The sequence below is a fragment of the Macrosteles quadrilineatus genome, unplaced genomic scaffold (assembly GCF_028750875.1).
Source record: "Macrosteles quadrilineatus isolate MER2022 unplaced genomic scaffold, UCM_ALF_1.0 Scaffold_9__3_contigs__length_116548681, whole genome shotgun sequence".
NCBI lineage: Eukaryota > Metazoa > Arthropoda > Insecta > Hemiptera > Cicadellidae > Macrosteles > Macrosteles quadrilineatus.
Window position 1 is genome coordinate 17,028,967 of NW_026542602.1, and position 17,043 is coordinate 17,046,009.

General features: G+C 36.5%; 1 protein-coding gene across 3 annotated transcripts in view; it reads right to left on the reverse strand.

The window, feature by feature from the left end:
* LOC129002499 (rho guanine nucleotide exchange factor 10-like) overlaps positions 1-17,043 on the reverse strand; it is a 92,273-nt gene that overhangs the window by 46,804 nt on the left and 28,426 nt on the right. For all 3 annotated transcript variants that reach the window (XM_054430344.1, XM_054430346.1, XM_054430345.1), the window contains exons 2-3: positions 9,034-9,284; positions 8,072-8,351 (exon numbers count right to left, since the gene is read on the reverse strand). In XM_054430344.1, coding sequence (XP_054286319.1) covers positions 8,072-8,351; positions 9,034-9,273 — 520 coding nt within the window. In that variant the 5' untranslated portion in view covers positions 9,274-9,284. The remainder of the gene's footprint in view (positions 1-8,071; positions 8,352-9,033; positions 9,285-17,043) is intronic.

Here is a 17,043-nt window from a genome sequence, read left to right on the forward strand (position 1 = left end):
TTTCGAAAAGAATAGCTGTACGATGTAGATTTTGTTAAACTTATTATTGTTATAACTTTTTTATTAGTTAAGATACGACTTTTTATCCAATGACCTTTTCTATTGGTAATATTTTTTGGATTAAAACTACGTTTTAACCGATGTCCTATCTCGTACCGTTCTCGAGCTACAGTCATTTCGATGTATAGCGCGTTCCGCCATCTTTGCCCCCCTCCCCCCAAGTTCTCGACCACCTGAAAAGTAGGCGACATGCGTATTTTGTATCACCACAGTCCAAATTACAACTATCAGCAAAGATATTTGATATTACTTCTTTGCGACACTCACAAATTAATTCTACTTTCGGTAAAAAAAACTACACGAAAAGTCCATTTTTACATATTTTATACAATAACTTGTTTATTTATAGAGATACGACCTCGGGCTCAATGACCATTATTGTTGTCCACATTTTTAGGATTACAACGACGTTTTAACCGATGTTCTATCTTTTACCGTTTTCGAACTATCAGCGTTTTAACGCATAGCGCAAACCGCCATGTTTGCCCCCTCCCCCCCACCTTATCGACCACTTTTGAAATAGGCGACATACGTAATTTTGATCACCACAGTCCATATTACAATAATCAGCAATAACATTGCGTACTACTTTCATGCATGCTCAACCCCCCTCAGCTCCTGACAATTCTACATCAACATAAATAAAAGCTGGCGCTGGCAGTTCGTGTATTGACATAGAGGAAGAGGATAGGTTTTATAAACGAGTGGCGCCGCACCGGGCGAGAGAAAACAAATCTGTCTGACGAATTGGTTACAAAACCCAACACGGACGGCTGCTACCAACGATATAAACAACTATACACGGTCCCTGTGTGGCTATGGCTACCAGATGCACGACTTCAGCTGTGCTGTGGGTTCAAACTACTACAACTTTTCGGAAACGAATTTTCTAGTTATTTTAAATCGTTTGATAGAACTCTTCACGAATGAAAAACATGAAACCCGTTAAGAAACTTATATATACAAATTTTGACCTGCAGAAACCATAGGTTTACAAACATACCAAGTTTCATCAATGGTGGGTTAGATTTGTTTCAAGCTTTGTTGTGCGAATTCATATGCAGCGCTAAGTCACAGCAAAATTAAATTGTTTGAGGTTCAGGGTTCAGAGGGAACAAAATCGACATGTTCAGAACAAAGAATGGCTCAAAATTGTTTAGAACCCACTTTATTTGTCATGTTCTAAGCTTAATGAAAGCAAGTAAAACGAGCCGTTGAGTGTTAGATAATTAATATTTAAGTGTTACGTAAATAAGTAAAAACAGCTTTAATAAAAAAATCCAAAATGATGGTCAAATATTGATTGCTATCGTGATCGAGTTCAGCATAATAGTGAGTAAAGTAGTTTAAAACATCATCATATAATAAAATACAATAGTTGAATCAGAACGCCCAATAAAAGTAGAGCTAGACACGCATATGACAAATTGACTCTCACGTCACAAATTTGATTTGAAAATTATAAACGACAGCAAAAGTAACATCAAAATAAAATGTAAACCTTCAACACCACACCACGATAAAAATATACTACCAAAATAAACACACAACTGGAGGGAGAATACACCATCAAAACCATCACACGAGAAAATACAAAGGCAATATAGCATCAAGACACAGCACGAGGTGGTACGCAGCAGCAGTTTATTTAACATACAATACGGTAAAATGGAAAACACCGTGGTCCACGGCAAGCGGACATCGTTGATGATAAAATCGTGACTCGTGGAGCTGCCAGCTGGTCCACCGCACTCCCGCCAAATAACAGCTGACTAACCTCAAACCTCGCATTACCCGCGTAATAACCGACCACGGGCCCTCGCCAACCAGATAGCTTCCACGATTTAATAAGCGCTGTTTTACATTTTCAATTAATGCCTGAAATATTAAAATGCCGTCAAAGGATGGCGTTATCCACAGGGAGATCTGGACAAAACGTGTCTTTACCACACGATATCCTGGTAAACTGGATAATGGACTTCTCGTTGCTAACTCTGCCTCTGTTGGCAATCTATTTGGTCGGTCTTTATGGCGTTTTTATAAATTTGCAAATGTTTATATAGTTTTGAAATTATTTTTGCCTTTACTCTATTTGATAGTTCTTCTAGAAGACAGTTCTTCTAAAATCGTTTAAGAACGTCCAAACACATTATGTTTTAGGGAATTGCTATGCATTGCGGCGAGTTTTTTGTTCGTTATAAAACATTACTATGGTATTAAGGTCTACAGTATAGTTTTGTTTCGGGTAATGTTTGGAAGCGAGGAGTCGCAAGAATAACAAAATTCAGCTTTGCGTTACGTAATACTATAATTTTATTCAGTAATCAACCCTCCAACTAGTAATAATTTGGCACTTTAGTATTGCAATTGCATACATTATTGAGTGTAGCTACGTGTATATATCTGACATCGCGCTGGTGCCTTAATATTCGCAGTAACGCACCTACAACGCCTAGATGAACTGCGGGTAGCCTAAACCCATTGCAGTACACAACTTTCACAAAGATTAAATCATTACCTTTTGGTTCAATAAAACAAACGCTGTTTTATGTGTTTTCCGAATTCCTGTGTCTAGACTAGACGTTACACTATACAAAGATTTAGTACTTTTACATAACCTTAATCCTTTTAACCTAGACGTTCTAACTCATAAAACAATTAAAGAACTACAACGACAACTTATAATCTCACAGTATACTAGATATTTAAATACAATCACTATGGCGTTTGAAAAAATATTTTTGGACGGTCAATAACTCTTTAGCAGCTGTTTGAAATCAATGAAATTAACATTGCTCTTATGGCGGGCAAATCCAAGATGGTCGTTAGCTTCCATGGACTCCGAGAACAACTCAAAACTTCAAAGAACATTTCTAATCCCACAGTATACTATATATTAAAATTATAATCGTTTTGGTGTTTAAAAAAAATATTTTTATAAATAATTTCAATAACTCTTCAGCAGCTGTTTGAAACTATCCAAGATGGCCGCTAGCCTCCAAGGACTTTTAACATTATTATTCATTAAAAATAATATTATTTTATTTTAGTCTCTAGATGGGAGAATGCTTTTCTTTTTCTGACTCGAGAAGAAAGTTGAAGAATAATTAATTATTCGTTTTAGTGAATAAATCAAATCACATTGAAGACACATGTTTAAAATTTCAACACTGCCCGCTTATAAATTTGGGTACACACAAGAGCTCTGTGGGAGCTATAGCTATAATGTTATAAGATAAATGTACAATGAATAAACTAGATATAATCCTATTCCTCCATGTTACATCTGCTTTTTCTGAAAATATGATCAACAAGTTTTTAATAAACAAGATATAATAAAAACAAGGTAATTAACAACAGTACACTAAACCAACAGTACTTTCCACCAGTCCTGAAACCTTCACTTTATTTCAGCAATCATATAAAACCATTAGTGTTAAGTGACCACTGCTTGATTAGTTGCCTCAAGCTCAACAAAACCCAAAATAAAATTGTAAATTATTTTTCTTAAAAAACATTGCCGAATTTTACAAACTTACTTTTGTTAGCATTAAGATCCGGTAGTTTTCAATAAGCCAACTAAATTAAGGAGCTGGTTTTTAAAGGCAAACATTTTGAATTCATTATGATTTTGTCGGCAGCTAAGAATGAAGATTCAACAGCAAACAAAGAAATTTTACTGTAATTTAAAATAATGTATACCAATCACTTACAAAAATGAAAAATAACACCAGACCGAACACTGACTCATAAGGTACACAAACGACAGTAAACGGATAAACAAAGTCATCTACTGTTTTCTTACGGAATTCTTCACCATGTATTTTTTCAACCAATAAGAAAGAAGCAAGCCATTTTAGTGACAGTCCCTAGATTTCAAGAAGAGTTATCAATAAGAAAAGATATATCCCCACCATTTCAAAAGGTTTGTTCATGAAGAAGAATATGGTCATGGTATGCACTCCTAACCAAAATTAATTAACCACACTTTTTTGTTACAGGTTAGATAAGGTTATCTTTACACCTACTGTATTGGGGGGTAGTTTTTTATGATTTCATATTGCTTTGTTTTTAAAGAGGTTGGTGGACTCTTTTCACCTTGTATTTGCCTGTCAATGTAGGCCTCAGGCCTGTGAGTAAAAAAAATCCAGCAAAGCAGGGTACTGTACTGTATGACTGTACTGATAAATCGTAGTAGCAGGTACCAGGATCCATACCCACAACACTGCTGCCATAGATCCGATGTTCATTGCGCTACCGTCTTAACCACCGACTCATAACATTAACATTTCAATGACATTTGTTTACTTTTGTCTGTTCAATGAAAACAAGGAACAAGATTAAAAAGCAACACATCTCTTTTTTGATAAAACTCTTCATTGTGTTTGCTTATTTATAATTGCTTTCCTATTGAGTAAGCTTTAATCTCAACTCAAAATAGACACAACGTTTGTAAGTACCCTTTGTTAACTGACTTAGATTGGCTATACAATTGGAAAGAAATAAGTTTTAATACACCCAAAAGAAACTGAATAAAAACCTGTAGACATATAACCTTAGTCTCTTAAAACACAAAACTGAGATCGTGAATAGGTAGTGAATTATAGATAGACCAGATAGGGGAAAACTAATTAAGGAGAGTTATTTATGTTTTATTTTTAGGTAAATACGGAGCAAACTTCAGACACTTAATGAGTACCGCTGACTGCTAGCTGCAATCGGCTAGGTCTGGCTGGGAGCCAGCCTACCTTGTCCAATCATTTGTACCAATAAATTCCCCAACTTGATGTGGGTAGACAATAAATGGCCATTGTTAGCAATCTGACGATAGAACACAACAACCTACCATTTAATACACTCATAAAAATGTCTCTCAAAGTAGATTTATTCTATTTGTTTTGTAGAATAATTAAGAAATTAAACACTGTTATCCAATCTGGGAAGATGAACTTTCTTTGATGAAGGAGGATAGGAAAGTGAAATCCTGGTAGACAAATGAGAAGAGGAAAGCAGAAACCCCCTTGACAATGGAGAAGATGAAAGTAAAACAATCTTTGACAAAGAAGAGAGGAATTCTGAGGGATAAAGAAGAAAAGTGAAATCATACACAACAATTCATAGTGAGCTGGCATTTATGTTAAAATGTGATTGATGATCATTTAATGAAAGTCAAAATATAAACAATGGTCTTATAATGGTTTAATTTAAAGCATTCAAATAAATCTGTCCCTGCTACCATGAATATGTAACATTTCTCATAATTTACGGTAATAAATCAATACTGTAAAATAACTCAGACGTGAGGTGTGATTCACTTGTCTACCACTAAAACTATTAATTGCAGTTGTACTTCAATCCTTTTGGATAAATCAATGAAGGATTTAGACCCTGACAAGTAGTAAAGTTATCATTTAGTTCAAACTTTATTGATGTTTTGTCCTAGACAATCACCATCCATTTTCTAATCTATATACCTACTTTCATATGGTCACCATTTCAAAGTAAAGTATTAAAGTATACTCGTGAATAATTGAGATCTAGCTCAACTTGCCTCCAAACCTCAAATTACCACAAGGCTTTGTCAAATCTTAGTTGTTGAGATTGTATCATCTATATGTAATTGACTTTACATACCTTCATACTTAATACACATTTTCAACAATAATAATTAATGTTTAACAAAACTAATAAATATTTAGGGGTATCAAATTTGTTTTGCTATTTTAGTTTTTTTAGGAATGGAAGTCTGTTTATCTTGCTGGCATAAGTACTAAGGTATTTCTAATCTTTTCATACCAATAATTATTAAACACAACTTAGCTTTTAAAATTCTTAAATTTTTTCTTCAAAATTTTAGCTCAGATTTTAAAAATTCTCACTGTCGTTAACTTGTATACTTTTAATTTATTGTTAACTAGTTTTAAGAATTTAAATGCTTTCAACTGCTGTAAAGATGTCCACCAGCACAATACTCGATTCAGAGATAAACTTGACATTCCCTATGTTAGACTGGAGAAATCTAAGAAAAGCTATGAAATAGTGGGCATGCAATGTACAGGGTGCGGCAGAAAGAACTCCCCTATTAGGAAAGCTAATAAAAACAAAACCAAGTAAGATATGACATTTTTATTGCTATTAACCAAAAACACACATTATGCCATTTTAAAAAAATATAAAATTATAGTGCTTTAAATAAAATATCGTTTTAATAATCGATAATTTAAAATTATCGTGTTTTAAATAAAATGTCATTTAAATGGCGGCCTCCAGTGTTAACACATTGGTTCAAACGTTCCCGGTAGTTGTCCATTACCTTTCGGGTCATGTCGGGTGAGATGGCTGCAACTTCATGCCTTATTATTTCCTTCAGGGCTTCCAAACTTTGAGGGCGATGTTCGTATACCTTAGACTTTAGATAGCCCCACAAAAAAAAGTCACACGGGCTCAAGTCTGGCGATCCCGGTGGTCATCCGATGTCACCGTGCATTGAAATGGCATGGCCAGGAAACATTTCTTGACCAATGTCAATGATTGACGGGACGTGTGTGAAGTAGCACCATCCTGCTGGAACCATACATTGGCCAGAACAGGAAAGATATCAGCGAGTTTTGGCTGCAAAAAAGGACGGAGCATCGCACAATAACAATCGCTGTTCACAGGCACAGTCGCGCCATTTTCTTCAAAAAAGTACGGCCCAATTATAGCCCTCAAAGTTTGGAAGTCCTGAAGGAAATAATAAGGCATGAAGTTGCAGCCATCTCACCCGACATGATCTGTCATATCTTACTTGGTTTTGTTTTTATTAGCTTTCCTAATAGGGGAGTTCTTTCTGCCGCACCCTGTATTAATAAGATACCTACTTTTATGTTTTCTCTCCCATATAATTCTTTTAAACATTAAGTGTTCCAATGGCTAGCTGTTAATCCTTTTTACGAACTCAAAGACTTTTTAGACCTTCCTTCGTCAAAGTTATGTTTTTAGTTGTCATTGTCTAACTTTTATGCCTTCACCTAATGCCTTATAGTACAACCTGTCTAATTTTGTAATGTTTTGTTAACTTTTAAATGGTTGTTTTTACTTCTCGATAGTGATAAACTCTGTGATATTAGTTTAAGACCAATAATCAAATAACTTAAAATGCAATTTTTTTTCGTAGACTTCAAAGTATACCTTGTAACTTACTTCTCAATTTGACAACTGCTCTGCATGAAAAATGTTTGACTCTTCCAATGCATTTGTAATATGTCTACTGGAAATAAACATGTCTTATGTCTTATGTCTTAGCATTATCTAACCCAAATATAAACAAAGAATGAGTGTAGAATAAAGTGGGATGTGCTATGTAACTTTCATAATTACTAAGAACAACTGTTTTTTGGCCAGGGCACCATTTCTTAAAACCCCAAGACCAAAAATAACCAAGTCCAGTTTTAAACGATCAAAAGATGAATTCTATCAGAATTGATCCAGCAACATGTAATCCAGCTACTAGGTCACGGATTGTGGATATTTATAGGCATGCACTGTGGATGCGACACTCCCTGGTGTGGATTAACGTCCGCACTAAGTGAGTACTATGACTATCCGCAGTGCTATCCTGATAATTAGACCAATTCGTAAATACCAAGGCAAAAAAATTTGGTTCGGATTCCACTATAAACTGTAGGTCCCTTAGTTGCCATTAGCTGTATAGATTATTAATTAACAGCTGTGTCTAAGGAATATGTCGGCCTTACTCACTAACAAGACTACAAGATCGTGCCACTCATCCTACACTCATCTCCATTCATACTTGGCTTAAAATACCTACTTTGTATGGTCGCCATTTCATTGAAAAGTATTAAAGTATTAACCTTATGATTACTAGACAAGATCTATTACTACCCACCGTACCTACTCACAGACAATTTTAATTCCCCAAAGCTTAGGAAGGGAAGTAAAATCTTTATTAATCAAGTTACTAGAACTCAAACTACAAAAATCACCATTCAATAAGTTTCAATTCACTCACCTAGAGGTTTGCCAGGAGCTGGGCTTGGGGCAGGTGTGGTAGGATGAAGACCTGGCAGTTTCTTCCAGAATGGAGGTGCTTTCTTGGTCTTGGGGGTGGAGGGGGGATTCCGACCAAGACTGTTGGTTCCCGTGGAACTTCCGGAGAACCCGGAGTCCAGGGAACATGTGGCTGGAGACAACAACTCATCGGGGCCTCCGGACAGCTCCCCTCCTGCTTCTCCCCCACCACCCTCCGGCATTAGCATGGCTTCTACCGTTAGGTTCAGTTCATCCAGAACCTAGGAAAAGGAAAGTTGTGAGATGGTTAGAAAAAAACACTTTTGACTTACAAAAAAAAAAAAAAAAACCTTGACTAAAACACTGGTAATGTGTATTGATGGATTTTATACCTCCACTACATTAACTATTCATTTAGGTATGTTATCTACAAGAACAATAATTAAGTATCAAAAATAACACAATATATCTCGATATAAATAACTCTTCCATATACAAATAGAATATCTACATACAACCTTGAATCACACTTATTCGAGCGTTTTTTACATTAATATCATTTTTTTTTGTTTAACTGCACCACATCAGCATTAGCCCAAAGGACTGTCAGCTAGGCTGGCAGCTTTCATGTTGATTATAATATTACAAAATATTTTTATTTTCTCCATATTTTCCATATTCCCTGCAACACGTTAGGATGGCAAACAATGTATTTTTGTGTTTTTGTATGCAAAATTAAATTCTGATACTAGTTCATATCTATATTTCCATGCATTAATTAAATAACATCCTAGAGTTCGCCAGTCCCTACCATTTAAATATGAGTGTAAATCTTCCCCTAGTAAGTTCTTTTTTATGAAGAAAACGTTTTCTTACACCTGCAAGGATTGGACACCAACAAATATAATTAAATACATCCTCGTTTTCCCTTAAATTACATAAACTGCACACTCTGAGAATTACCTGTAGATGCCGGGAGTGTACGTATCGCACCTCCTCCTCCAGTTGACTAGCCCCAATCTCTTCGTAGATGTTCTCCTCAGTGCCGTACCTGGTGATGAACGTGTGTCTGCTGGTGGTTGGCACGGCGGGGGCCCCCGGCTCATAGTAGGCATATGCATAGTCAGCTGGTGGGAATGGCGGGGGCGGTGGGAACCGCAGATAGGGGCGGCGTGGAGGCGGTGGGTAGTGACGCCCCTCCATCACTCCCGACCCTGCGGAACAAAGAAACAGGTGAAATAAATCTACAAACAACTGTGGCAAAAGATATTAAGTGACACTCTTCACGGGTGCGTTGCCTAGAGGTGAGTTGTAAAAGTTGGGAATTTTCGTTACCTATTTGAAACTATGAATTCGGATTTTGAGGAGTTTGAAGCTGTTGTTGTTAAAAGGTAGGATGTAGCTACTGTACTTAAAACCAGAGTGTGAGAATAGGCCGCCAATCTCAAGTCAAGGCTCATCAAATCGACACAATTGCTGTTTTATTGTATTATTATCGGATTTAAAAAGAATTTTGTATCCATAATCGGATAGGTGGTCACGTGTTGACATTTATTTACAAGATGATCTTCCGCATTAAAACTGCCAGAATTTGCCTTTATGTGTGTGAAATAGCTGATCTGAATTATATTCAGTTCTAATTGACAACTTGATTCCCGGACGTAGGACGGGCCAACAGCTCGTCTAATTATAAAGAAAACCATTTTACTTCACTAGGTGGTAAAATTAACTTTTTATTCTAAAGTGAATAATAGATGTGTAACTATTTTACTTGAACGCATTATTCTCTTCCACGTTCCATGGACCGAAGTCCAGGTATAGCAGCAGCTTGTTAATAACTAAAGAGGAAAGAGTTGAACATTTTTAATGCTTGGAAACTACAGTAGGCCTACTAGCCTACTCATCGCGTCCTTAGTCTTAGTACACGTTATTTAAGACTTTTAGACGTTTCACCACTGTTAAAAATTAATATTAATTAGTTGCAAAGTTTGTTTGAGTAAGATAGTAGGAAAATTTGGATTGCCCCCTTACCATATTTTTCTAATACAACACCTCTAACTCTTCACATCAACTAACAATGTCAGTAAGTAAAATAAAATTAGACAAAACTTTGCCAAAAGATAGAAAGTGACACTCTTCACACAAATTGATATTGTCAACCAAGATTTGTTGTCAGAGCATGTCAAGCCCCACAGTCACTGGGGTCATTTCATTGACCCTTGTTATTTCTTAAGACCCCCTCCCATCAAATGTTACATCAACTGATTAACCAGCTGTACTGAGAGACTTGACTGACACATGCTAGAGTAGGTCTGTCTTTTCTGAATGAAGCTAAGGAAAGTATGTTCAATTAATATTGTGTACAACTTTGTGTAAAATATATTAAATTGTATATTTTACCATCGCCTGTTCCCAATGGAACACCTTTTAGACTTTCTCATTTTTATAGACACCCCCTAGTCCTATCCTATGTGATTTTTTATTGTATTTAAAGAACACTTAATGCATGGAATGCAATTACTTTAAGTACAGTTATGGAAAACTAGTTATAAAACCAGACACTGCTGATGGCTAGAAAAACCACTTGCCTCCTCTCCAATTTCCAACCCAATCATCTGGAGGAAATTAGGAAATGCTGCATCGCCTTTTAGGACAACCGAAACTTATGTAAATCACACCTCCAACGACCTGGCACTTACAGCAAAGGTAGGCCATCGACTACAAAGGTAATAAGAAAGCAAATAAATCTAGGTAAACCTAACCTCAACTTCAGTTAAAAGGCTGACAACAAAAATTATGAGGCTTGTATAGTCCTGAAGTAATAGGATACTAATTCCTCAACAATCTGTCCGACATTGGCTTTAGGAAAAACGTTTCACACTAAACTGTCCTTTAATCCTGGGCCGTCCTCGGTTAAACGGTGCACCACGCTCGGTGGTCCGCGATAAGGAGGTGTTTGAGATTCCGAACGGATTTTATTGGTCCTGGTATCGGCGTATCGACGGCGCTGCTCAGTTCAGAGGAACCAGTTTCGGCGAGTCAACCAGTTCTGTTCTGTACCGTTATCGCGGCTATCACTAGAGCCAAGGCCGCGAGCTCCACACGAGCCGCAGTTTACTATTTATTGTTTATGAAAGATACTGAGACACAAGTGGTGCTGAATTACTAATTCTACCACTGCATAACTATTGGCACTAGGGTTTGACAGAGAAGTATCTCTTTGACACATTAGGAGACTCTAATTATAATGAAGCTTTGATAAAAAAAAAACAAGATCGTTTTTGTGTTTGCTGTTTCCACTCGTGTGTGGTTTTCGAGGACTACAAAACAGTTATTCTAAATTATTTAAAAAAATGTTGATACAAAACTACCTTTCCATTGCGAGATCAACTGTGATCAACAAAATGACAGAGAAGGGAAATTTTAGGCAGAGATTAGTTTGAATTTCGCCCGACGCGAAAAAATGTATTCCAGACAAATATATCAACAGTTTGAACTCGTATTTATATATACCACAGTGATACCTCCCTTTCCTTTGGTTCCACCTTATCGAAATTTCAGCGGAAACTTGAACATAGTGCCCAATTTAACGACATCTTGAAAATTTTTATCACGACAAAAACTGCCGAAAATCCTTTTTTTCAAAAACCCCTTGGGTGTCAAACGAGTGTAGATAGACGATGATTTATTCTTTAAACGTCTTAATTTAATGTGACACAAACGAGGGCCACATTGCGTAGGCTGTGTGACATTGTTTACAGTGTACGGGGGCTACACGTAATGATGATGACGGGCGAGGTCTAGGCGGACTGACAGTAATTTGTAACCATTCTCAGAGGGGAAGTCGTCTTCCTGGCCGAGCATCCGAGGAATTCAAATTCAACGTCCAAGGTGAACAGACACTTTCGAGGTGTCGAGGTGTGACTGTCTCCAAGTAAAAAACTACCGTTGGCATGTCGATGTCGAAATCTTCCAGATCCAGGTATGGAAACAATATTTTTTTTAGTCCATTTATAAACTTAATTAGGAGGCTAGATATTCATAGCCCCGTGTACAAAATTAAATCATTAATTAAAGACGAATTGCTGAAGAGGCTTTGAACGTGGCAAAAACGAATCGATACATTTAATTACGAGGCTAGATATTCCTTGCCCCTTGTACAAAATTAAATCATTAATAAAAGACGAACTGCTGAAGAGGCTTTGAACGTGGCAAAAACGAATTTTTTGTAGCTAGTAGGCAAACTAATTTCCCCCTAAATCACAGGAAAGTATTTTTAAGGAGTATGGCAGTCTTTTCTATTTAGAACTTCCCTGACCACATGATACCCTCGGGGCATATGTGTGGAAAGTATTAAGCAAAACAAGGGATGAGCCGTTGCAATACAAGAAAGGACTGAAATGATGAATAAATAAATAAATAGCGGCACCGGACATCGACGCCAACTGAGTCCTACTGAGCTAACGACTCAAAATTTCGTTTAGAGAATTTAAATTATTTTACATGAAACAATTGTACACGTGTAAATTTGTAATTTAAGGTTAGGGTGTAATGTCAATGTAAAGTGAGCGCAGAGCGAGTTAAATGCGTTCACTAAAGTCATAGCTATATTTTGCTTCCATTGAAGGATAAACCCCCAAGAAGCTATCAGCCAAATTAAGCAATAACATTTAGCTAAATATTTGAGAAAGACGAGGGTATTACCTATGTATGACTGAACCAAAATCAACATTGTCGATACCAATGCTTGAGTTTTAATGCAGTACAATATTTCCTTTCGTCAAAGATCTGCTACAGAATGCCTCTATCGTCTCACAATCACAATCCGCTGGTAAAGGCTACACAACTAACTCGTGGTCATCTAGCAAGTCTCGCAAGTGGCTGAACGGCAATTACAATAACGGACACAGACAATGAAAGTTACGAAACACAGCGATTGAAAACAACACAAATCCACCTTCTCTCGACTCTGTGCCATGACGCAACGAAATGTCAAGACGACGGACTTTCTACAGCACCTTGTGGAGCTCTGCAGATTCTCGGACCCAAAGAAGTTTTGTTAATTGTTAAAAGGGTTTAAAATGTTTAATTGTAAATGTTGTAATGCTTCCTGTAGTGAAGTAGTACGGCATAATTGATCATTAAACGTGTTATGAATTTTTACACATCGTCAAGGTCAGGAATTGCAAGAGAACAAAATGGACATATAATAATATTTTTGCAGTCTTTATTAATATGCTAGGGATAAGCGTTTATTAGCAGTACACAAATTGTAGGGTACACTTCCAAAAGGGCAATGCTCCTTAAACGAACTGAGATACTGCTTATTTTAAAACCATAACTGTACTATTTTCTATCAGTCACACGGAATTGCAAATAAAATACATTGCTAACTGTGGACGAGACAACAGTGAAATAAAACTATCCTATATTTCCAACATTGTTATGTTTGTAGTTCATTTAGCATTCAACTCGAGACTCTTGCGGAATGTGGATACAGTGTGGATATAATCATTCCAATTCTGAAGTACTCTCCGTGCGACGAAATTGCTTTATGGTTTATTTTCAACTAAATAAAAACTACATACTAATTTCATACTAATGTCAAACTACATTGCATAACCAATTGGTGTTGAAAACTAACTGTTTGGGGGCTTAACGAATATTTAATGACACAAAAAACTGCATTTGCAACCTAACTGCCCGCAAGCTTAATATAAAATTGCTACTGTGTCTCAAATCTAAACGGCAAACATGAAAATTATACTTATTCACATTGTATCACATTCAACAATGGAATAAACTCACGGCATGAAAAGCGAATTCTATGCTAGAAACTCAAATCATTGAAAACCTGCAATACATTTTCAATTTCGTCATTACAGAAAAAAATACATTTTTTTCTCAATTCTGTACAGATGCAAAGTAAAATAATGAATTGAATAAGAGAGATCTTTTACATGTTAAGAATGGAAATGCTTACAAGTTCCACCATCAATTCGTCGATCGAAACACCTCGATATCGATCCCTGGGTAGCACTGGGTCACGGAGGTCAATACCATCAATAGCTGGGCGGAATTGTCCGGATTCCTAAATAAATGATTGTTCTCACGACACCGCGCACAATGGACTATTAGGGATAATGGATAAAGGATAATCTTACCCGCGACCATTGTATACACACCGGGCCAACTTATACCTGTCATGTTGAATGCAGCATACTACGCGTAGCTACTCATTCATACTTGTCCCTCTATAACAGCTGTAATCAAAAATACGATATTTCTTGATTAGGACGACAAAATATCCTTATCCAAAACTAAAAATATCCTTAATTTGAACACTAATCAAGATAAATCAACAACGTGTTTAAAGGAACACAAACTGGGTTTAGAGGTGCGATTAGCCTATACTCAATCATATACGATGAAAAAATAAATTTAAGCTGTGGGAAGTTGACGCACGGCGTAAATGAGCAAACTAAAATGGGTGTAAAAAACACGTGTTGCTGTAAACAACTGAGTGACGCCAAGTGGAGGAACATTTTGTTTAACGAATTTCATAGTTATGCTCCTTTTGAGGAAGTCATAATTGCGTCTACTCAACAAATAACGCAATATTGCTTATTGATGAATATTTTGAATACTGTGGCCATACTCGGAACTAGAGAGAGATGAAGATATGTCATATGAGATATGCAGAGTGTGGAGTGGCAGAGTCGGCGACCTATGTTGTGTGCCGCTCTCACGCCTCATGATGACTTGACACTGACTTCCCAGAACATCAGTTCTGAGACAAAGCTATCACCAGTGTCGGTATCAGTAATGTCAATATAACTGGCTCAATGCCTGAGTAGAGAAACAAGAACCCCTTGACAAGAATAGCCTTTTGTGAATATACCTTAAATTCCCTTCGATGCTAGATAGCAATGACGAAAACACAATTCTCTATCCTTAGTAAAAATCCTCTTCATAAAATAGCTTTTGGTGAACATCCCTTGAATTCCTATTGTCCAAATCTCTATAAGATAACCTCTACCATCATGAGAGCCCCAACCTCAATAAAATCCCCTGATAAGAATAGTAGGTCTACAGTATTTTTTCGAATTTCCTTTCACGCTAAATACCAAAGGACCGTTTTAGAACTTTATCAGGCATTTAGATAAAAAGCCCAAAAGGGTTTGCAAACGTTATTATTGAACAGGATTATCCAGGCTGAAATACCCTGATTCCTGCATAGTTTGTTCCTTGCATTTCTATTTGCTACTTGTCCAAGATGGCGGCCAGTTGTGTGACCTGGTCGCTCCCACAAGATGTTATCTACCTAATGCAACCCTAACGACCAACGACCAGTGAGTGGTAGTGGTGTTGTCACCGACCACCCGACTAACGGCTGTTTAATACCCTGCAAAAACTATCATCAAGTTTACCATTAAACTGCGGTGTAATGCTGGAAACGCGCCATGATATTACTGTACAACCCTCAGTCGCTTCCCCTCGTAAATAATGAGATCAAGTATTCCATCCAGTAAATCCATCTGACGAGGGCAGATGGATTTACGTTCTAAGATTAACTAGTATTTGATCGATTATAGATTAACTTTTGGTCAGGAGAGTAATCAAATCCAATTGGGAGTTCCAAAATAAAATACTTTGTTTCAACTTGTTTGGAAATTTTCTATAAGGGGAGAAGCCACGTGGCTTACTGCCACTTCTGATTACAAAAAGTGGTGTTTTTTGGGATAAGGGAAAACACTGCTGGGGATTAACTGCTTATTTTTCAGTGTAGTTATAACTTAGGATGGAGGGACACATATCCAATCCCTGATCAACAATCCTTCGTGTACCTAAATATTGTATTTCGCAATTATCCACAAATTACCAAATTGTTGGATTCGAGATATTTGAGCATATCAATTTGATATCCAGAAAATACAAAGTCGTGAACCTAGTAAGTTTCATCAAAAATTAGAACGTTAAAATTCTTCAGAATTTGAAGAAAATTGGGAAAATTAAATCATAGTCTATAAAACCAAAACATGTTCATTACTGTATTATAAAAATGTACACTTTTTTTGATGTCTTGATATAACCAAATAGTTTATGGTGTTGATGAATCAACAAGAGTTTCTTCTTACAAGTATGACCGAAACATTAAGAATCCAAGGGAAACAAACCTTGAGAGTTCAAAACTTAATTCAAACCCAATGCGGCACATTTTATGTTATCAGGATAATCGAGCTTGACGTTTAACCACCAATTCCGAGCTTTTGGATTAATCACCTAGTTAATTATTAGTACTGAAAGTAATAGATTTTAGCCTATTTCAGTTACTTAAAAGTAACCCAAACAAACTTCACTTTTTACAGAACTTCCGTTTTGATAGTGTTATCATCGAGGTCTCACATTAACGATAGCCTCAGTCACACTAGGGAGCAGGGGGGAAGAAATCACATTAATTTCACTACAAACGTTGAACACTCTGTTCATAAATATCCGTATAAATCCAGTCATTGCTCTCAGACAGTTTAAGTCGATAAACAATTTAAAATGTTTTTTTTTCAAATTCTGATTGACGTGGAATTATTTTTAATTGATGGTTTTATTGTTTAGCACTTTTTCTACATCTAGGTGTCTTATTTCAACTCAATTTATAGCAAACGATAATATTACTATTAATCGTAAGCAAACAAACAATTTAATGTCATGCTCTAAATATAATAGAAAACCATCAGCTATTGTTTTTACGTTTTATAGACACCTTAACACGCATTAATCTTAAAACATCTACAGTAATACTTTGGTTCAATCCTACCGGTAAAACTCGAACCCACTGTTCGCGGACCGTGCTCGTAAGTCAATACGACCGACAGAGAGGACCGGTTTAATGTATTCACTATAGCTTATAGCACTAATTGGTCCAGGTTTATGACCGATTACTGGAGTTGCAGCTTTGTAATGTTTAAAGTCAGC